The sequence below is a fragment of the Blennius ocellaris genome (genome assembly GCF_963422515.1).
Source record: "Blennius ocellaris genome assembly, chromosome: 12".
Lineage (NCBI taxonomy): Eukaryota > Metazoa > Chordata > Actinopteri > Blenniiformes > Blenniidae > Blennius > Blennius ocellaris.
In genome coordinates, this window is record NC_137661.1 from 17,460,445 (window position 1) to 17,482,882 (window position 22,438).

At 44.7% G+C, this 22,438-nt stretch overlaps 2 protein-coding genes across 3 annotated transcripts in view; both read left to right on the forward strand.

Moving 5' to 3' along the window:
- notch2 (notch receptor 2) overlaps nucleotides 1–8,123 on the forward strand; it is a 42,740-nt gene extending 34,617 nt beyond the window's left edge. Inside the window, exons 26-35 of the mRNA XM_080506423.1 lie at nucleotides 769–1,295; nucleotides 1,387–1,719; nucleotides 1,820–1,962; nucleotides 2,079–2,286; nucleotides 2,455–2,539; nucleotides 2,660–2,813; nucleotides 2,903–3,222; nucleotides 3,343–3,490; nucleotides 3,753–3,850; nucleotides 4,612–8,123. Of these exons, the coding sequence (XP_080362549.1) occupies nucleotides 769–1,295; nucleotides 1,387–1,719; nucleotides 1,820–1,962; nucleotides 2,079–2,286; nucleotides 2,455–2,539; nucleotides 2,660–2,813; nucleotides 2,903–3,222; nucleotides 3,343–3,490; nucleotides 3,753–3,850; nucleotides 4,612–6,063 (3,468 nt within the window). The 3' untranslated portion in view covers nucleotides 6,064–8,123. The remainder of the gene's footprint in view (nucleotides 1–768; nucleotides 1,296–1,386; nucleotides 1,720–1,819; nucleotides 1,963–2,078; nucleotides 2,287–2,454; nucleotides 2,540–2,659; nucleotides 2,814–2,902; nucleotides 3,223–3,342; nucleotides 3,491–3,752; nucleotides 3,851–4,611) is intronic.
- Nucleotides 8,124–9,364: 1,241 nt separating this feature from the next.
- On the forward strand, nucleotides 9,365–19,325 carry slc35a3a (solute carrier family 35 member A3a; the record flags this gene model as incomplete). 2 transcript variants are annotated; one of them, XR_013936869.1, is made up of 8 exons in its annotated part: nucleotides 9,365–9,554; nucleotides 12,171–12,325; nucleotides 12,412–12,534; nucleotides 15,362–15,536; nucleotides 17,078–17,196; nucleotides 17,385–17,518; nucleotides 17,629–17,797; nucleotides 17,939–19,325. XR_013936869.1 is itself a non-coding variant. In XM_080506870.1 (7 exons), 7 exons carry the CDS (start codon nucleotides 9,365–9,367, stop codon nucleotides 17,717–17,719), a joined length of 987 nt encoding a protein of 328 aa, XP_080362996.1. In that variant the 3' UTR covers nucleotides 17,720–19,325. The 2 variants fall into 2 exon arrangements, 1 of the variants encoding a protein (XP_080362996.1); XM_080506870.1 differs by having other exon boundaries at nucleotides 17,629–19,325.
- Nucleotides 19,326–22,438: the final 3,113 nt, after the last annotated feature.

Consider the following 22,438-nt stretch of genomic DNA (forward strand, 5'->3'; position numbering starts at 1 on the left):
CTGCTCCATCTTCATTATCATAGCTGGTATTCAAACACCTTCGCCTGAAACCCATGCTCTGCTAAGTCTTTGGCGTTAGTATTCGTCTGTACTGCTTCACTTATTTGTTTTGCTTTTGTGATTGTCTATATGCCATGTGGAATTTATTCAGACTGAGGTCTTCAGACATTTGTCAAGGAAATAACTCTGGCAAAACTGGCAGTGATTGTCACAATACAAGCACAAGGAATGGCAGGGATGGGCTGCTTTTGAAATATTTCACAAGCTACCACTGTCAGTCTGTTGTCTGCCACTATCTGCTGTCAAGTATGAAATGCTGGCTTTGTGAACAGCATGTGTTCACAGCCAGATAAATATGTGCTGAAATGTGCCAGTTGCTGGTCCTGTATAATCTTTGTTAACAACGATGCTATGTTTCATGGGTCTAATCACATTAAATATGAATATGTATGCAGTGTGTGACAAAGAGAGCTTTCGCACACAACACAATATTTCCCTTCCCTTTGCTAGCCCCACTTGTGTCTTTACACTCTGTGCTGCTTTTTCTCTTCACTAACATCTTGCTCCCTATTTATTCTCATGCTTGCTTCCGAAGGCCACCCCATGGCTCAGGTACGGTAGACGAGCAACATATCTGTCGGAAACGCTTGCCGTGAACTTCTCTTGGTTAAACATCTGTTGCAATTGAACAATATCACAACTTCTTTAAGGACTGTACGAATTGCTATATTACTGTGTCACACTCATACAGCCCGTTTGCTTTTCCAGGGCTTTACTGGATTCAGCTGTGTTGAAATTGAAGGCTACAACTGTGGGAAACTGCGTTGCCAGAACAGCGGGCGCTGCGTGGAGTCACCAGGTGGCCACCTGTACTGCCACTGTCAGCCAGGCTTCAGTGGGCCACACTGCGAGAATGAACAGAGGTGCCCGTGGCCCTGCCAGAACGGAGGAACCTGTGTCCAAGACCCGTCCAACGCGTACCAGTTCAGCTGTCGCTGTCCTCTGCGCTTCTCCGGGCGATACTGTGAGAAACTGCTGGCGCTGCCCCCTCCGACCTGCCCCTACCCACAGTGCGAGCTGCACTCCGGGGATAAAGTGTGCGACGACCAGTGCAACAACCACGAATGTCAGTGGGACGGAGGGGACTGCTCGCTCAACTGGAAGAAGCCTTGGGAGAACTGCACTGCCAGTGTGGCTTGCTGGGATCTCTTCAAAAACGGACGATGCGACAAGGAGTGCGACAACTCCGGGTGCCTCTTTGACGGCTTCGAGTGCCAGGAGCCCTCGCTGTGCAAGTAGGTGACTCCTGTGGTCGTCGCGGTCGCGGGCACAGTTGCAACATTGGGTTCACAAATCACAAACCTGCATTTTGTGTTTTATCTTCAGGTATGACAAGTACTGCGCGGACCATTATCGTAACAACATCTGTGACCAGAGCTGCTACACGGAGGCGTGCGGATGGGATGGCCTCGACTGCTCTTTAGAGACGCCGCCTCAAGTTGTCGGCGGCACGTTGATCCTCGTGGTTCGGCTGCAGCCGAAGGAGCTGCTTGGAGACATAAGGGGTTTCTTGCGCGCCCTGGGAGCCCTGCTGCACACTAACCTGCAAGTGAAGCTGGATGACAACAAGGAGCCAATGGTGTACCCCTACTACGGAGAAGAGGAGGAGCAAAAGCGAAGGATTAGGAGCAGGCGGGAATTAGACAGGGAGGTCATCGGGTAAGCATATTCATTCATCATGTGTCACCTTAATTTGAATCATGAATATCCTGCTTATTCGTAACTTTTTGTATTAATTTTTTTATTCATATACCGGCAGCTCTGTGTTGTACCTGGAGATTGATAACCGTGAATGTTCTCAAACCTCCGTTCACTGCTTCTCCAAAACTGACGAGGCTGCATCCTTCATCGCAGCCGCACACATCAAGGCTCAATTGCCATACCCCCTAGAGTCTGTTCGAAGTAAGTACACCTATACTTACTTCAATAAATGGCGTTTTACTTGCTTGTTTTCAGAAAAAAACAAAAACAAATCAAATGAAGCTTGAAGTATTCAGACCTGTCTTTTTATCTTCTAGGCGAGCCAGCCACAGCTCCACCTGAAAACTCGTTTCTGATGTATGTGGTTGGAGTTGCGGTGGTTGTTATCCTGCTCATCCTCGTGCTCGGGATGCTAGCAGCCAAAAGGAAGCATAAAAACAGTGTCCTCTGGTTCCCCGATGGCTTCTTGGCAACTAAAAATGACAAAAGGAGAGAGCCCGTTGGACAGGACGACTTTGACATGAAGTAAGTGAACGACGAGTCGACAGAGTGCCTCAAAAGCTCAAGGATACGACGCTAAAAAACTGCAAGAACACAGCTTAAACATGTGCAGGTGCTTTGCAGAAATATTTATTAATGGTAAAATTGTATAATCATTGCCATTTTTTTTTTTTTTTTTCGTTCCCACATCAGAAATTTCAAGACACAGGATGGATCGATTGACGGCAGTCAGAGTCAGAGGTGGCTTGAGGACGAAGTACCATTCAAAAAGCCAAGAGTGAGTGGCTAATAAAAATCACCATTGATGGGAATATTTTAGAATAAATTGAAAAGGGAGTGTTTGGAATTATTGGAGGGGTTTTTTTTCAGTTGCTGTTTCTTTTGTTTCTTGTCGCAGACTGAAGACAAACCACTGCTTCCCATTCCTATGGATGGAGACGTTGACCGAAGAGAGTGGACCCTCCAGCATCGCAAAGCCGCAGACATCACCCTGACGCCGCCGCAGGCCGACCTGGATGCCGACTGCCTGGACGTTAATGTCAAGGGACCCGGTGAGAAACAAATGACTTACAGATTTTTGGGATCTGGCAAGGTTTTTAACAACTTGATCGAAATGAATAAGACATTTCGCCCCCTTCAGACGGCTTTACCCCGCTGATGCTTGCATCGCTGCGTAACGGCGGAGGCCCGGACTGCAGCCTGAATGGAGAAGAGGAGGAGGAGAGTGGAGGAGATGAGCCAGGGCCGAGCGTTATTTCAGACCTGATCGCTCAGGGGGCCTCTTTGATGGCTCAGACTGATCGTACGGGGGAAACTGCGCTTCATCTGGCCGCGCGATACGCCAGGGCCGACGCTGCCAAGCGGCTGCTGGACGCTGGAGCCGATCCCAATGCCCACGACAACATGGGCCGGACTCCTCTGCACGCCGCTGTGGCGGCCGATGCTCAGGGAGTCTTTCAGGTGAGAGCGGTCTCCGGCCAGAAGCAGGTTGATTATTAAGCCCATCAAATCCTCATCAATTGTAAAATCTTCATCAAAGCAGTTATCTCATCGTGTAATGTGATTTTGGTACTCTCCCAGATTTTGATCCGTAATCGTGCAACAGAGCTGGATGCCAGGATGAATGATGGCACCACTCCACTGATTCTGGCAGCGCGACTGGCTGTGGAGGGCATGGTGGAGGAGCTCATACATTGCCATGCTGACATCAACGCTGTCGATGACCACGGTCAGAAAACCACTATTGCCAAGATTTTGTTGTCTCGTCAGACCTTCAATAAACCACGCACTGTAGAAGCTGTACAACTATGATATGGAAGGCAACAATGAATTCCATTCAGTAAAACTTAATTTTTTCCCTTTGTTTAGAAAAAGGAGAGATTTATTGTGATATTCTGATTAGTAGCTCAAATATAGTCAAAGTGTAACACCAGAAATTACCAGCGGTAGTCATGCTGTCCTGTTTTCTTTTTATTGTCCCACTATTACAGGTAAATCCGCTCTTCACTGGGCAGCTGCAGTTAATAACGTGGAAGCCACGCTTGGACTGTTGAAGAATGGAGCCAACCGTGACATGCAAGATAACAAGGTGCGTACTGATCTTTTGATTCCACTCAATTGTTACTCCAGTTACATGCCAATCATAGGAACCAGTGGAGTGGGTTGAGGGTTCACATACTGCTGTAGACTATGAGATTGTCCAGGTTGTTGTTTACTCTTCGCTACTATTCCTCCTCTAAATGTGGTTCTGTTGTTGCACATAGTCTCAGATGTTATTCTGCATGGATTCACATGTGTGGTGCTTTGGAATAAATGTGTCCCAAAATGGAATTATAATAATTGAAAATCGTCCCTAACCAGTGTCGATAAGTACAAATACTTAATGTGCTTCACTAAAAACTTCACCTATGTGAGTTCATTGGGTCAGCCCTCCCTGCAACGCTGGAAGATGTGTTTATTATAAAACTACAGTATCAGAGGTAGCTAAGCCATGCTGCACAGATAGATAATAATAGTAATTCATCATCTTGATATAACACCTGTATCAGTACACATATGCAGCCACAAAAGCCCCTTCATGTTAGTCATTTGAATATACTGTGCCTCTTCAGAACATAATTTTCTTGTTGATACATAGGCGAAATGGATTACGGTTTGGTACAGTACTCGTAATGCTATTCAGTATCACAAAATGAATTTAATGCGACCTGTGCAGAAAACACACTTTGTTGCCAAGCTGTGATTTGCTCCGGCCCTTTGTGAGGACAGGCTGGGTGAAGCTGTATCGAGAATCCATGAAGGGAGCTGGTGCTTTAGTTTCTCAAAGTGTTTCTCATGTGTTCACCTCAGGAGGAGACCCCACTGTTCCTGGCAGCGCGGGAAGGCAGCTTCGAGGCGGCACAGGTGCTCCTCGACCACTACTCCAACCGCGACATCACCGATCACCTGGATCGGCTTCCCCGCGACACTGCTCAAGAACGCATGCACCACGACATCGTGCGCCTACTGGACCAGTACAATCTGGTCCACAGTCCGCACAACGGGCCCAACCATATGGGCGGGGGAGGGAACTCCTCCGTCATGTGCGGGGCCAATGGAGCCGGCTTCATCGGCATGCGTCCCGGACCGCAGGGGAAGAAGAGCAGGCGTGGCGGCGGCGGGGCAAAGGTGGGCGGCGTCGGAGGCGGGGCTAAGGAGCTGAAGGACATGAAAGCAAAGAGAAGGAAGAAGCCAGCCGGAGGAGAAGCGCCGGGTCTGGCCGCGGGAGCCGGAGGAGCCAACGGCGGAGGTGCAACGGGAGGGAGCGCCAACGGCGGCAAGGCAGCCGCAGGGCTTCCAGAGAGTTCGGTCACCATGTCGCCCGTCGACTCCCTGGAGTCTCCTCACTCGTACACGGCGGACGTCTCCGGAGCTGGCACCACCACGGCCAATTCTCCTCCCCTCCTGAGCAGCCCCACCTCCAGACAAATGCTGCCCCCTGTCAGCCACATGCTGGGACAGCAGCAGGGCTGGGTGGGAGTGACCAAGCACGGCTACGGCAACCACATGTTTGGCCTCGTCCCGCACCAGATGGGAGGCTCCCACCCGGGCATGAGCCAACACCACAGCCAGAGCCCGATGCTGACTCCCATGAATGTCACCATGAGCAGGGAACAGCTGCCGCCCATCGTCACGTTCCAGATGATGGCCCCCGGGGCCGGCCAGGCCATGATGAAGCAGCCGCAGCCGGTGCAGGTGCCGGTCACGCAGGCCCGGGGCCCGAGCCAGGGTCAGAGCCGCTCCCACCAGGTGCCCAGCCACCTCCACTGCGCCCCGGGCCTGATGTACCAGATGCCCGAGCAGATGGGCATCACCCACGGGCTCCCTCACAGCCTGCAGCACCCCCACAACATCAGCCAGGGCGGGCACGGAAGCATCGAGGGCCAGTCCCGACCACTGCCCTCCTATCCCCCCATGCAGAGCCCCGTGGATAAATACCCGACGCCCCCGTCCCAGCACAGCTACACCACCGCCGGCTCGGAGGGCACCACGCCCGGCCACTCCGCCCACCCGCCCAGCGAGCACCCGTATCTCACGCCCTCGCCGGAATCCCCCGACCCCTGGTCGTCCTCCTCGCCACACTCCAACTCGGACTGGTCCGACGTCACCACCAGCCCCACCCCTCTGGGGAACTCGCATCACGCACTGCAGTCGTCCCACCACACACACATTCCCGAGCAGGGGCAGCAGCACCCACAGTCACAACAGATGCCGCAGGCCCCCCAGCAGCCACAGCCTGGAAACATGCAGGTGTTTGGGTAGACGTGCCAGAGGAAAGCAGGAACAGACTTGAGTTTGGAGTTCGACGACATATCGTAACACATTAAATGCTTTTCCTCGTCCTCCTCTTGATTCTCTTTGTTTATCCCACCATATGATAATCATTCGTCTCCCTTTTTATATTTTTGCTTTTGCACTTAAGAGACTTTGTATAGTTACCTTCGCGTACGATCAGCGAGAAACTGAAAGTTGTCGGAAAACCCGAGAGGCTCGGCATTGACCGTCACAGGCTGACGCGACTTCATCCCAGCCGAGAACTCTCGAGTCGGGACTTTTCTTTTTTTGTTACTTGGCACCAAACACGCAAAACTGTTTATCGACGGATCATCGAGGAGCCGCAGACCAGATGGCGCTCAGCTGGTGTCGCATCAGAGAGACAGACTGTGGAGACGGACACCGAGACGGGACTGTGTACGACGTCGTTACTTCTTTGTGCAAAATGCGATCCTCACATGTTGCTCAGTGCAGCAAAACCGGCCCATACGAACTCCTCATTGGAAACCACATCACTGTTTTAACATGATGGGTCAAGTCAGTTGGCGCATTCATCGTGGAAGCAGAACTACCCCACTTGTTGCCTTTCGGTGTTTTATTCTCGTATGTCTTGCTAGTGGCCCGAAGGGGATTTGTGTTAGAAAAGAGCTGTACGACAAACACCAACAGAACTACACGTTAAAGACAGGTGCACAGTGTTGCAGTGTGGGTCAGTGCTTCTGGTGTGAACATAATGTTAGTACTTTGATTCCAGCTGACAAATGATAGCGTTTCTAATCAAACACCGTCTGGCCGACATGCTGTGGTTGCGGCCGTGGTTTTTTTTTTTTTTTTGTTTGTTTTTTCATCAGTTCCTCTTAGAGAAATCTAAGAGTTCATTTGAAAACCAAATAATACTCGTGTGGATGCTTCGCCAGAGGTGGACCGTGAGTTGTTGAGGAATTCATTCATAAACTTTATGCAAGAAACAAATCATTTGTGTGTCACATGTTACTATAGTATCGCCAGGTTTTGTATGTTGTATGATGAACTGTAAATACACTTATAGAGCACCCGTTGCTTCTTATAACTGAGCTTCATTTTTGCGAAGATGATGTTGACTTTTTTTTTTTTAATGGTTTTTATACTGTTCGCACTTCCTAAGTGATTCTGAATGTTACAGAGGCAGTTTTTACCTTCATTAAGTAGTTTTTTTTTTTCTTCCAGAATTGTATAACCAGCTTTGCTTTGCTACAATCTGTTTTTTTTTTTTTTTTTTATTCGCACTTTTGCAATGATCATGATTCATAAACCAAGTTTGGAAGGTGAGTGAAGAAAAAAAAAAGCTTTTCTTTGTCTTCCTTTTTAAAGTAGATGTCGAGCATAGCTTTGTGTGACTACTACGTGGACACAAGACAATCATTCACTGTATATCCTTTTAAACTCACAAAATAAACATCGGTGTCTCTTAAGACCAAATTTTTTTTATTTAAACGTCAGCCAAATATTTTCACCATGTCCAAATTCTGTTGATCTTGTTGGCAAAAAGTGTTGCCATGTATCAAATGTTGGAAACGGCCTGTCTTTCCAAAAAAAAAAAAAAGAATCATGTGTGACATATTGGAAAAGTCCTTGTTTGATTGAAATCCAGTGTGTGATGCTTCACGGCTTTATTCTACATCTTTTAATGTCCCAAGAGTTTTACACACAAGTGCTCCACATGTCCGCATTTTAATAGGAACTGTGTCAGCTCCCATGTATAAGCAAGTCTACGAGTCCATAGTTTGTGTGTGTGTGTGTGTGTGTGTGTGTGTGTGTGTGTGTGTGTGTGTGTGTGTGTGTGTGTGTGTGTGTGTGTGTGTGTGTGTGTGCGTGTGCGTGTGCGTGTGCGTGTTTACATGTACGTTTACTATTTCTCTGTTAACCAAATAGCCTCTAATATACATGAAATATGGAGTAGTCATCACCATGTTTGCATACAGTAGAACAAAAACTGATGAAATAAATTTTGTTGGAAAAAAAAGTGATCAACCAAATGTGTTTCCTCTAATAAAAACCAAATCTTTATAGATGTTGTGCTTGTATTTACTGTGCAGGACTTTGTACAATGGTGGGCTTTATGACATTTTAATAGCCAAGGTGTCACACTCATTTTGATTATTTGGCCACATAGAGCAGAATTTGATCTCAAATGAAAACATAAACACAGAAACATGAATTCCGGAAATATCTTCAGGAGAACCTGAGTTTTTCATATCAAAAAGAGTGCAATCTAAAATCTAAACTGCTTCTTTGAAATAATGGGACCACAGACTTGTTGGTTGTCAGAATACAGTATAACTGCAGCCTCTCGAGCTAATATATGAGGAATGTGCCCAATATATATATATATATATATATATATATATATATATATATATATATATTTAAATTGTTTATTCATTGTAGTTAAATTGTTAATACAGGAGGTGTGACTAGTGTGTTTGCCCTGTTTAGTCCTGAGTGGATTTGCTCCAACCTGAGTAACACCACAGAAACTATCTATCTATCTATCTACCTAATCGTTATGATGATTATTGATGTGGTAGAGAGATCAATAGTATAGAATAGAAATACTTTTTCATCGCAGTGTGAAATTCTGAAATCATAATTTAATTTAATTTAATTTAATTTAATTTAATTTAATTTAATTTAATTTAATTTAATTTAATTTAATTTAATTTAATTTAATTTAATTTAATTTAATTTAATTTAATTTAATTTAATTTAATTTAGTGCTGTTCCTCCGCCAGGCCAGCAGGTGGCGCTGGATGTTAAACGGAGGACGTTGACGAGCAGCTGAAGAAGAGACGCGAACAAGGAAGTCCTCCAGGATCTGTACCTGTACACGCATGGGTATTTTCTCACGGATTTCCTCATTCCCCGGTCCTCCCCGGTCCTCTTCGGTGTGTTTTTCCTGGTCCCCGCTGCGGACGTGATGGCGGAGAGCGATGTGACAGCGGCAGAAGTCCGCGTTGAGCTGTGAGCCGTGCGGTTTGGGTCGATGGACGGCAGGACTTGACGCTGTTTTGACAGCTGGGCTGAGCCTCTTCGGGGACAGCGGAGCTTTACGCTGCACACAGCAGCGCGTTCTATGCTTTCATAAAGCGTCGCTCAAAGAAGGAAGAGGTTAGGAAACGTCTCTTATTCAACGTCTCTGTCCCCTCCTGTAGCTCTGGGTCTCAGTCTGCGGGGTCTCTTGTGCTCTTGTGTCCAGCTGACCCCCCCCCCCCCCCCCCCCCCCTCGTTCTCCATCCACCCACCCGTGGCCATGGCCTCGTTCCGGCTGAAGTACCTCTCCCTGGGCGTGCTGGTGTTCCAGACCACCACCCTGGTGCTCACCATGCGGTACTCCCGCACCCTGCAGGCCGAGGGCCCCCGGTACCTGGCCTCCTCGGCCGTGGTGGTGGCCGAGGTCCTGAAGATCTTCGCCTGCGTCTTGCTGGTCTTCAAGGAGCACAGTGAGTTCTGCTGCACACTGTCAACAAAAGAAAACCACTTCCAGGCTGTTAATGTCACTATGAAAGTATCCCTGGAATTTTCACCTCTCATCCAAAACACTTCATGCGATCTGATTGAAGGGTCATTTGTTCTAATGCAGTACAACCAAGGAAGCCTGGAAACGTCTTCAAACACCCAAAGCAAGTCCAGAATGATGTATACATTTAACCTGACAAACCCTCCCAGTTGGCTGACTAACTAAGCTTTATTCATCTGCTTTTGGATAATCTTTCTTCTGCATTTAGCCATTTTATATCGAGGATGTCTTGGACTGCCTCGGTGGTGACCTGTCCCTTTCTCTTGTGGGATTGGAACCCGCAAACGTCCAAGACAAAAGTGTTGACATGCCCTCAGTCCAGTGGTTGCCAAAAGTGTGACGCAAGCGTCCTATAGGCGACCATTAGAGAGCTTTAGAGAAGCAAAACCTGTTGAATACATGTTTGAAAACCTGATGGTTCAGGATTTTTATATTTGCAACACCCACGTTGGTAGTTCACAATCCTCCCTTATTACCGCGCCTTTAAAGTGGTAAAGTAATTAAAAAAGAAAAACCCAATGTCAAGCAACAGCAAACTACTTGTTAATTTAGTTTGATCAAACAAAAAGAACGGTTTCTTGTTTTACTCCATCCATACAAGCCCAGTTTTCTCTGCTTGTGGCTGAAAAGAGACTTTTGCATTATGCGGTTTCTTTTTCTTTGGCATGTCTTCACTTGGCTTATGTCATGGTGAGCATACCCTTCAAATTATTACATTGTCTTATAAGACACCAAAAGCCGAGTATCGCCTGAAGCAGTAGAGACTTCAACTTTTCAAGGAAATTCTTTCTAAGGCTTCTTTCTTCAATTACAAAGGCTGACTGACAAGAGACTACCAAACTGGAGAACCCTTTCTAATATAATAACCGGATAAACAAGAACAGTTTGTGCTTTTTTTGTTTTTCTTCCATTCATTAAACACTTTTTAAACAGGCTACACCCTATAGAGCACCAAATACAACGCGGTCATTTCTATTTGCTTTTTACAGAGAGAAACCCAACAGATCATCACTGACAAACAATTTAACGTCTTCAAATCAAATAATGACAGGAGTCAAACCTGCGTCTCACTTTATTGTATTGAAAGAAAGGAGAAAAAAGGCTAAGTTTTAAAAAAGAACAGTGAAGACTAAACAAGATGGAGCAGTTGCAGACTCATGTGACTCGAGTTATGTGAAGATGACGACTCCTGATAAAAATGATCTGTGATGTCTTTGTTCGGGGCTTCTTTTTTTGTGACCATCTTCACGGTGTTAAGAGACGACTTCACATCTGACTCCATGAACGATTAAATAAATAGCTGAACGTGAGACCTGATCACTTCTTCTCCTCCTTCCAAATCCAACCAAGCACGAACCAAGTATTGTCCTCGCCTGCAGCGTCTTCTCTTCATGGCTCCAGCTTTATTCTTGCATGTGTGTGTTGCTCAGTAACATGTGTTCACAGGCGGTGGTGAAATGTCACCCCTTAAGCATTCGTGTCTTTCTCTCCTTTCTGCATCCAGGTATATAATATAAAATACTCGTATAAAAATTCACAAGTGGACTGATTGTCCCACTCCTCTTGAGCAGCAGCCCTCAGGTCATTGAAGTTTTTTCGGGGTAAAGATTTACAAAGCCAATGCGCAGCGGCTCCGCTGATTCCAGATGTGTTCCACGAGAGTCAGGTCCACTTCCGGCTGAGGCCATCCCATTGGAAGCATCGTCTTGGTGTCATTATGCGAACGTCATGATGAGGAAGACCGTTTGAATACCAATTCTAATTGAATCAGATTAATTTTTTTGGTCACTTCATGTATCAAACACTTGTTGTTAATTTAGCTGTTAAGCTCCTTTATTGAAAAACAATAAGTTGAAGAACAGTAGGTTGTGCAAAAAGGGTTGTCTGTACATGTGCATGTGCATTTAGGAGTGTCCAGAAGGCCACAGTCAGTTCACCTGTAAATGATATAGTGCATTTTACAATCATCCTAATTTATCCCTGGTAGTATATATTATAGTGTATTCTCCTCGATATTATTGATGATTAGGAAATGAACACAGTTCACTTTTTTTTTTGTCATTCAGAAAATTACCAGGAAAAAAAAACCACATTTTGTTTCACACTGCAGCTGATTTGTTGAACTTTTTTTTTCTGTTTTTAATCATTTTCAGATTTTTGCAATAGTTGCCTTGTTTCATCATTGACCAGGTTGACATTACTTAGTCATATATTCAAGGTTAAGGTAGATCTGGATCTGGATCAAATCTCTGTAGTAAGACGTGTTTGAAGTTGTGTGAGGATGGGAAACAATACGACGTTATAACATCTCCAGGAAACGATTAATACAGGAAGCGTGGGGCATTGCATTGGCCCGTGGTTAATAAATATTAGGGGTGTAACTGCAAATGAGATAACATTGCACCATGTCCGACCTGTTGAAAGGATAATAACCTCTGTTGAAACTACACGTCTCATTTCTGAAGGACAGCAGTGTTATGGATTTAATTCCACCATTTCATCATAGAGCTGTGTGTCTCAAACGTCTTTCTTTTTTCAGGTTACAGCATGCGAGCTCTGAACAGCATCCTGCGCCAGGAAATAATTCACAAACCCGTTGAAACGCTGAAGCTGGCGATCCCCTCGGGGATCTACACGCTGCAAAACAACCTGCTGTACGTCGCCCTGTCCAACCTGGACGCTGCCACCTACCAGGTGCCGCCCCGCGAGTCCTCACAAATCACAATGCGGAGTCTGTGCGACTCCAACTGGAGCTGACACATCTTCTCCCCCTATGCTAGGTGACGTACCAGCTGAAGATCCTGACCACGGCTCTGTTCTCCGTGTCCATGCTGGGCCGCCGGCTGGGCATCTACCAGTGGCTCTCGCTGCTCATCCTGATGGCTGGAGTGGCTCTCGTGCAGGTGCAGTGCATATTTGCAGACGGTGTCTTAAAATCAACTTGAATAAAATAACATTATTACACACACACACACATACCCTTTGCACAATTCTTCATGGTAAATGCCCGTCCAACCCCTTCGAAATCTGCGCAGTTTTTTTCTTCTTCTCAAATGTTTTTTTGTCATTCCTTTCGCCGTGGCAGCCAGAGCTGCGAAGCGGCATTCCTAAAGCAGCCCGTAAAAACGTACTTAGTTACACTCGCTGCTATTGTTGCCGTTGTGTAATTGGATTCTTTGTCCTGATTTACACGTTGCATGTCGCCACCATGACGATAGTTGGAGATCAGCTATTAAATCTCCCGTGTCACAGAGCACAACAACGGTCAGTAGTGACGGCGTGTGTCTCTTTATCTGCCTAAAACTAACTTTACCTGCTGTTTAAGTGGCAGCTCAGGGTTCGCTGCAGATCTTGAGTCCATGTGCTTAAACCCCTTGTCCAGTTCTACTCTACAAGCCTTCGTTAAAGTCAAGCTAACATGCTTACCTGAACTATTTAATCTCAATTTTCTGTATGCAATTTTTTTTTTTATTCCATTTTTTATTCAATTATTTTAGTATTCTCTTTTTTTTTAACTCCTTGCTGTTTGGTTGAAACCACAAATTTGAATTCAGCCTACAAGAATACGTAGATAACAGGTCTTTGCTTTTATATTATTTCCCCGTCGGCTGTGAGGAACTGTTGAAGTCCTTATCCAAATATCTATTTTATTTGCTTTTTCTTGCGCACTCTGTAGGCAATGACAGTGAAACACTGGGGGAAAAAAACATCACAATACTTCTTGTGAATCAAGAGGGTCAAGAATAGAAAACATGGTTCATTCTTCAAATGTACTTTCCGGAGGCAAGATTTGTTGAAACGGCCGTGATCTCTGAGCCACACTTACTCAGCTTTGTAAAGGTTGAATAAATAACGAGGCCGAAGTTGGAACGTTGAGTAAATATTGGCTCTCGGTGGTTACGAGAGATGCATGAATGAATTCCGCCTCAGAAGAGGAATGACTGTTTTGATGACACCCTCCTCCTGTTTCTCGGAGGAAGAGAAAGCGCAGTCTGCTGGATTGCACTCGGGATTCCATCTGAATGCTGGATGAGCATCGAGCCAGGAAAAGCACAATGGTGAAGAAAATGCCCTCGTTCATAGCCCAGAGTGAGAAACAATGACTCCCGGGCCAGTTCTCAGTGGGCTCCCAAAAGGCTCAAACTCCACGTTCACACATCCGGGATGATGCGATGACACTCCAGTCATAGCAACTGTTCTGTGTGCAAACTGCATCACCTACAAATGAGCAACAAGGCCAGCATGAATCCGGGAGAAACCGTTGCATTTCTTTCAATATTTGTTGGGGTGTATTATGGGACAGGTTGAGCAGTGGAGGACGAGCTGCATCTTCCCCTGTAAAATTGTCCTTATGAAGCAAAACTCTGCTTTGTTCCGACCTTTATTTTTAACCAGAAAGAAAAGCGATATTGTACCGACAGATGTGTTTCCCCACATAGCCACAGAGCGTCGTCATCTTTTGCGTTGGCGCCCCTTTTTTTTCCCTGCTTACGGCAGCACTTTTAACAACTCAGCCGAGCTGCGAGGACTTGTGTGTGTGTGTGTTTGAGCTTCAGGCACCTGTTCTCCACCCAGAGATCTGACTCAGTGTTGATCACCGCATCGAGTTCGTTCACCTCCGAAAGTACACAACTTGCAGTAGTTTCACTGGCATAGAATTCACAGCACAAACTGAAACGGCGACCGTCTGCTGATTTTAAGTTTTCTCATCCCGACACCTCCGCTGTGCATCGGCGCAATTTGTGTATCGCCGAGCTTGCACTTATTGTCTCGCTTGCCTGGAGATAAACAGGATCATTTGTACCGCTCTTGCTCCCCACCGTTAACTACAAGGCTGCAGGTGCTTTGCTTTAGAGAGTATGGCTTTGTCTACCACAACCAAATGAGCTTATGACAGCATCTCTTAAGCTCGGTAATGAATTTTTCATATCTTTGTTTGTTTTCTTGATACAAACACTGACGTGTGAAAACAAGCAGCCGTGTCATCGGCCTCTGGTTCTCCTCCAGCTTTTAGAAGTGTCTTTTTTTGTCCGCATTCTTATTTGTAAAATACTTTGTGTGGTAGGTTTGAGCGAAAAATGGTGGAAAGCTTTTATCAAGCAACGAGCTGGCGACGTGTTTTATCTACTGCGGTCAGGCTCCTCGTCATTTCTTGAGCAAATTACCTTCATATTGAATCGTGAACACAGACTGTAGACGTTGAACAACGTCTACACAAAACAAAGCAAAGCGCCAAGTCCTGCCTCTCAAACCTTCAAACGTCTCTGGGAGAGTGACACAGGATATTGTCTTACTTCTCTACGACTTAAATTAGTTTAATCTTTCATGTGGGAGATTGAGGTCGATCACATTTTGTGAAAAATGTTTGTTCCTCAAAAAAACAACAACAAATGTTTAATTCAGTGTTTAAAAGTGAGTCTCATCTCCCTAAAAAAGATAATTTTTCATCGTTTAAACCGAAGATTTATTAGTGAAGTCATTGACCTTACGGTAAATACATTGGTAAATCACTTTTTTCCAAACCTGGTGTAACATATTATAGTGTCTCGTGTCATTTTCTGTCTTTTTGTGACCAAATCAGTAACAAGGACATTTTAAATGGGTTTTTTTGGGGGTGTACTTTAGGAGTTTGGCTGATGTTTGTAAGTTTCAACATTATATTCAGTGAGGATTCAACTTTACATTTGACCGTCTATTGAGCTGGAGTCTCGTGTCTGTCTGTGCTTGCAGTGGCCCTCCGAGTCCCCCACAGCCAAAGAGGAGGCGGCCCTCTCCGCGGGCTCTCAGTTCGTCGGCGTCGCAGCAGTCCTGGTGGCGTGCTGCTCCAGTGGATTCGCTGGCGTCTACTTCGAGAAAATCCTGAAGGAGAGCAAACAGAGTGTCTGGGTCCGCAACATCCAGCTGGGTCAGTGTCCACCGACCGGTCCCAGTCGGCACTGAGGGCAAATTCTGAAATGTCCGATTAGAAAATTAGACAGAAATAAGTCAAGACGATTGATTAACAGCTATTTGTCGACAGGAAATAGTGATGTGAGCTGATGTTATTGAGAAAGAACTTGTATGAGACCACATCACAGAGGTGTGTGTCCATGTGTGTGTGTGTGTGTGTGTGTCCTCATCCTCCTCGCGCAGCGAGCCAGCTGGGCTTTTTACCCTCCGATATGTTTCTGCGAAGATGAATGTTCCTGCCTCTTTTTCCTGTTTATTTTTACCCTGGAACGTGTGAGTCTTGTGTTAAGTCTCCTGTGATTCCTGGTGCGAGCTTCCAGCTTTTTTTTCCCACCTGCTTTAGAAATGCTGGAGCTCCGATCTGCACCGAGAGCCAAATACAGAAAACGCAGAGGCTATTATGTGTATAGTATGATTCACAGTTTCCACTTTATAAAAAAATGTCTATATGTGGATATTGGATTGGATCCTTTAGCTGATTCATAAACTAACTTTTTTGTTAAAAATATAATTAAGAATGATACTTTTTGGAGGATTTGAAAGCAGAGACGGTTTAAATATCTGGGGTAGATATTTAAAATGGAAGATAATATAAAAGAGACCTCTTAATCAGAAAAGTGGTTTAATACGGCTGCTTTAAAAAAAAAAAAAAACACTGGTCTCATTCATCTCCTCTGGTTTTATTTTTGTTTATTTTGTCTCCCTTACTATAATCACAGTGAATTGTTTACATTGATCTTTTATATAAACGCTGCAATCATTCCTCATTTGATGCTAAAGCCACATAAACTAAATAGAAATAAAAAAAAGTAGATTTCTTATCTGGGGGAAGAAGAAAAAATCCAATCTGTGCCTCATTTTTAAGATTTCACACAAAACTACCGCGTCGTCTCTTTCAAATTCCAAAGAAAAAGGCAACCAGCGAAACAGACGCATCCTGAATGGAGACTATTATTCCTGCTCCTTTTAATCCGCCCACGTTTTTCTGAGAGGAACTAAAAAGTTAAATTTACTTACCAGATACACTCTAGAGATCTTCTCAGCGACACCTTATTACCAGTCAAACACTAAGAAAAGCTTTATTCACAGTAATTCATTTTCTCTTGTTACACTTCTGAACGAACTCAATTTGTTTTGCCGTTATTGGTATTTATTACTTTCTGCACAAGTTAATTTCCATACACAGTATATTACTGCAATACGGCGTTAACACGGATATTAATTGGTATTTAGTTTGTTTATGGATAAATCTGTGTATGACGCCAACTTTTACTCAGGCTGCTTGAGAACGCAGATGAAAAATAACCGTTTGGGCTCATTTAAAGATTAATTGATCGGTGCGTCATTCATGAACAGAAAAACAAACGGAATTTCAACTACAGATCATGAGCGCAAATACATGTAACTTGCTCAAATGCCCCTTTTAGTTTAGTCTCGAGCCGGCGGAAGTCGTCGGACGGACCCTTCCGCTCACTCTGGCTGCTCGTGTGTTTCCAGGGATGTTTGGCTTCGTGTTCGGCCTCTTCGGGATGCTGGCCTACGACGGGGAGCGCGTGAGGGAGTCGGGCATGTTTCAGGGATACAACACGGTCACCTGGACGGTCGTCGCCCTGCAGGTAAAACTCGCCCCCCCCTCTTCTCCGCCGCCATGACTCAAAACCGACATCTCCCACCCGGAACATATTGCTTCGCCCCCGCCACTCCCAGGGGGAAGACGGAGTGTTTGGTTTTGTGTCGGGGGGGGGGGGGCCTTGCAAGGTCGAGCCTTTGTCCATCTGTGTCTGTGTGTTTGTTGTTTCTCCAGGCGCTGGGTGGTCTGGTCATCGCGGCGGTCATCAAGTATGCGGACAACATCCTCAAGGGCTTCGCCACGTCTCTCTCAATCATCCTGTCGACTCTCATCTCGTACTTCTGGCTGCAGGACTTCGACCCCACCAGGTAGAGAAATCCGTCATCGTCTCTGTTGTTGTTGTTTTTTCTTCCTCGTTGTCGCGATCACTCTCTCTGACTCTTCTTTTTTTTTTTCTTCTTTCTGCTGTCATCTGCAGCGTCTTCTTCTTTGGGGCCGTTTTGGTCATCCTGGCCACTTTCCTGTACGGCTACGAATGCAAGCCGACCCCCAACCCCAGCAGGGCGTAGGACCCTCACTGCCGACTCGGCAGCAGCAGCAGCAGCAGCAGTAGACGTAGAAGGTCGTGGAGAGGAAGAGCGGGACATGTGAGGAAAAATACGTTGAAAGGTCTTTCTCATGCATTGTGATTTCAAAATAATGGTGGTGAGGAGGAGGAGGAGGAGGCAAACGGGTTGAAATGAGAGGAAACTGAAACAAACACAACGCTGCGATTGGTCTCACACCAGAAGTGCCTCAAGACGAGCAACAAGAGGAGAACGCGGGACTGTGTCTTTCCTTTCTGCCGTCGTCACTGCTGCAGAGACGGAGGACCGACTGATTGTTGTTCATCAAGGACTCGTCTTGACTGCCAGTAGCTGCTGCCGTCACACCATAAAGGATTAGAGAGGCCGTCGGCAGGAGCTCGTACGTCGTCTCCTTCAGAGTCGCGTTTTCTTGCATATCAATTGTAAAACCTATCCTAAATTGTTGACTCCTTCACCTCACGGTGGCAGTATTTTACACTCAAGACAAGCGTCCTTGTCTAAATGTGACCACTTAAAGCGAATTCCGGCGCTCGAATGAGTTCTCTGGCGCTCGCGTGCGGCTCATGATTATACAGCCACGTACGTGGTTCTCGGGTTGGAAATGATTGATTGGTCCTGCTACAGAGCTACGATTTGTTCACAGGTTATAAACTGTGTGAACATTCTGGGGGGGGGGGGGTGCAAAAAAAGTACTTTGAATTCTCGATGTGATTGACCTTCTTTAGTTGCCAATCACGCTGAATGTAAGTAGCGATTAAAGTCGACTGTGGTGTCTGTGCAGAGCATTCAAAGCAGCATTTTGTAATTTCATGAAACGCAGACTGAATTAACGCTCTCTGGTTCCCGGATGAACCAGCAGATACTTGACACTGTGTTAAATTCCTAAATGGAGCTACCTTGATTTGAAAATGCTCCATATGTGATTGAACAATTAGTCTACAGACATTATTGGAAAGCTGTTTTTTTTTTTGTTTTTTTTTCATGGGGTCTAAAAACTCGGGTTATCTCTTGGGGGAGGTATGACATAATATCGAAACAAAAGCAATCGTTTAGTCTCTGGCAGTTGCAGTGACCACAACTAGTATTGTTTCATTTACAGCTCTCGTGATTTTTATTCAGCTATTGTTGACAACGGCCTCCCAAATCACCAGGGAGTCTGTGATAACAGTTACAGAACTGCGAGTCTCGGTGGCGGGACGTTTACACTGTGGACCTCCTATCTGTCCGTCTGATGAAGGAAAACATTCAATGGGGATGTGATCGTGTGTATAAAATGCGAACAAAACAAAAAATAATTAAACACCTGAGAAATACTGTTAAAAGCTGGTAATTGATTGAAAATGTTGATTTTTTGGGGGGGCTTAAAGCTAGTTTGTCTATGTATAAGATCATTTCTGTTCAATGTGTGATTTTGTGTTCTCTTTCAGTGTAAATAACAGCAACCATGTTTGCCGTTTTTACACACGCGTACAAAAACAAATGAGCTGGTTTCACTCTGGTTAGATTTGAGTTTGACAAAGCAGGTATAATTATTAATTTTTATTTCAATCACCAATATGTGAATCTTTTATAAATGACAAATGTTTAACTTGAATATGGTATTGGTGTGCTTCTTTTCTTGTCTGCGTTTCCCCCCCAGCCCCACTATGGAACCTGAACCTTCCGTCCTCTTTTGGGACACAATAACAACAATCAAATGTTAATTATTGTTATATGACAAACTAAGAGATTTTTTTTTCTGTGGTTAAAATAATATATACTTATGCTACTTAATACTTATATAATGCTTTTTATCTGATTCAGCAGTCCACAATAGATCTTACACACACACACACACAGATGATCTAATTGTTCTGTTTGCCAGCTGTCAACATCTACTCTTATGAAATATCACACTATATTTCCATATAGTGTATTTTTGATCTCCAGGTCATAAAGGCTTAGATTATGAAGAATCTATAAAAATGAAATCTCTTGAAACAGTTGATGTCATAAACCTGAAATGAATGGAACAGCTTGAGTTGATTGGAAACCTTTACCTTTCTTTTGTTATTCTACTCGTTTGCGATGCGCCTGTATCATGTAAATGATTTAACAGCACCTCGTACCCATTTCAAGCTTTTACACCTTTGTCTGGTTTCGTATATTTTAATTGACTCGGGCTCATTCACGCCTCAAACACCACGTCGTCGGTACGTGTGATTTCCACCTGCGCTGCACTAAACCCAAGGGTGTGTTTGGACGGATTCACAACGTTGATATTTTCGGCATTTCTTTTAATGAGTTTAAAAACACTGCATGCAAAAAAAAAAGCCAGACAGTCGGGAGACAAAGGACTGTAACACGGCAAGAGTTTCACGTCGGGTCATCTCGTAACACTGTAAAACTCCCATCGCCCGGTCGCCTCCCAGACAATCAACTGCGTCAGACGGGGGTCAGCGGGAACGAGTCGGTAGCCGATGGGTTAAAACTCCCGGTGTCCTGGCCCGCCCTCCACTTCACAGGCACAGCTGTGACTGTTATAAAGACACTTGAGGCCCGAATACACATCAATGGTGGACTGGATGAACCTCGTAGTCAAAGTAGAAACACTTTCATCTTAGGGAGTTCCCACTTTGTACTGCAACTAAGAAGAAGAGGAGGGGGGGGGGGGAAAGCAAAAAAGCCCAATTTTCTGAATCAAATCCCCCAGTCTAGTGAAGATCTCCTTCACTCGTTGGTTTAAAAGTGCTGTTCGAGGTGTTTTTCCCCTTGATTGTCAGCGTGGGCCGGCGGGATGCATCACAAACTGCTTCTGTGACACGGCTACAATCGGCAGCTTTATCCAGATTCCTTTCCCTCGGCGTGATTTGTTTGTGTGTGTCGGGGCGTACGGTTAACACAGGCACAACAGTCCTTCCTGGTGGTCGTGGCTCGAGTGTGGCTCTTGATGAGGTGTGTGTGTGTGTGTGTGTGTGTGTGTGTGTGTGTGTGTGTGTGTGTGTGTGTGTGTGTGTGTGTGTGTGTGTGTGTGTGTGTGTGTGTGTGTGTGTGTGTGTGTGTGTGTGTGTGTGTGTGTGTGTGTGTGTGTGTGTGTGTGTGTGTGTGTGTGTGTGTGTGTGTGTGTGTGTGTGTGTGTGTGTGTGTGTGAAGGCTCGTTCGGCTTGCACCAAGAGTAATGACCAGCACGGGGGAAACGATCGCGTGGTTGCATCATCATCCATCTCTCTTCGTTTAGTTCTCATCTGTACCAGCTCAGCAGTTCATTGTGAGCTGTATTTCTTTTCTTTTTTTTTTTAATCTACTAATCTATTTCACTGGCAAAAAGACCCGCCTGCAAAACAACACACAGCATTTTCCCCCAACAGTGAATGTGAAATGTGCCGTTAGCTGCTCCCTGGTTTGTCTTTTCAGTTGTGACGATTCCTTTATACACACGATACAAAAACATCTCGGCACAACAGTCTGCATGTTTGTGTAAACTAAATACTGGACCAGCATTTAAAGGGATTTTTTCACCAATGCCACCATGAGATCAGCGGTTATGCAGAGAACAGATTCTGTGCCACCCGAAGCTGAATTTGAACTCAAAACTGGATTATAAACGGGATATCCTAAATTAAAATGACCTAGTAAATGAATCACAGCGTATATCTCTAAAGAAATTCCAAGTTATTTCCAAAAGCCCCTTGTCTCCAAATTTTTACTGATCTTAGAATTTTGAAACGTCCCATTTAAATTTGAAACTTCTGCAGAAGGTGTCCCTGTAATCAAATCGGGTTGATTTTCACTGATCTTCTCCACTGCATATCAAAGTTAGTATCATTTGTACTGAGACACATAGTTAATATTTCAGTAAGAATAATATGAGGGTGATAAGGAGGTAAATTAATGTATTAAAAACACATTTCTTTCTCAATTAAATTCAGATTTATATCAAATTATTTCACTTTTGAATGTAAATGAGATCAGTAATGATATTAATAATTCAGTCTCTGATGGCACCAGATTTGTTCCATAGTTTGGTTGCTCTGTGAAACGTCTTTTCTACTTTTGAATAGATTGTCAATAAATGTAGTGACGATCTTCGTGCCACCCTGAGCATAAATTATAACTATTTTGGTGTTTTATTTTTCATTAAGCAGTTTGTCCAATATTTGTGAATGGAAAAAGAGTCTTATCATCAGCCTGAGAGGTACTTGGCTGTTTTTACCAAATATCAAGACTCTTAATGTGCTAAGCTGTGTGACTGTAGGACACGTTAGAGCCACACTGAGGAGAAATAATACAAGGTGAAGATTTCCTTTTCTTAATTTCTTTAGAGAATTGAAGTCAAACAGTTGGGATTGAAATCTACAACAACAGAAGTTTGTGATCAGCTGTTTCACTTGTGTTTTCAGAGGGACTGCAGCCTCCACCACCATTGGACTCCCTTTGAATATTTATATATGTAATATACAGCAAACGTATGATTTATGATGCATTAATGTAAGTAAACAAGGCCTCATCTCTTTTGATGGTGCCAAAACAAACTCGGGCAATAAAAAGCCGGATGCCACATATATTTTGATAACAAATAAAGAATAAAGTTAAACATGTTGAAAGCAAAGCTGGATTTAAATTTTACCAGTAAACATTGACTATTAGTCCCACGTTTTATTATTTTTTTCAAAAGGGACTTTTCAAAGAAAATCTTCCTCCTTGCATTCTTTTCACCCCTGA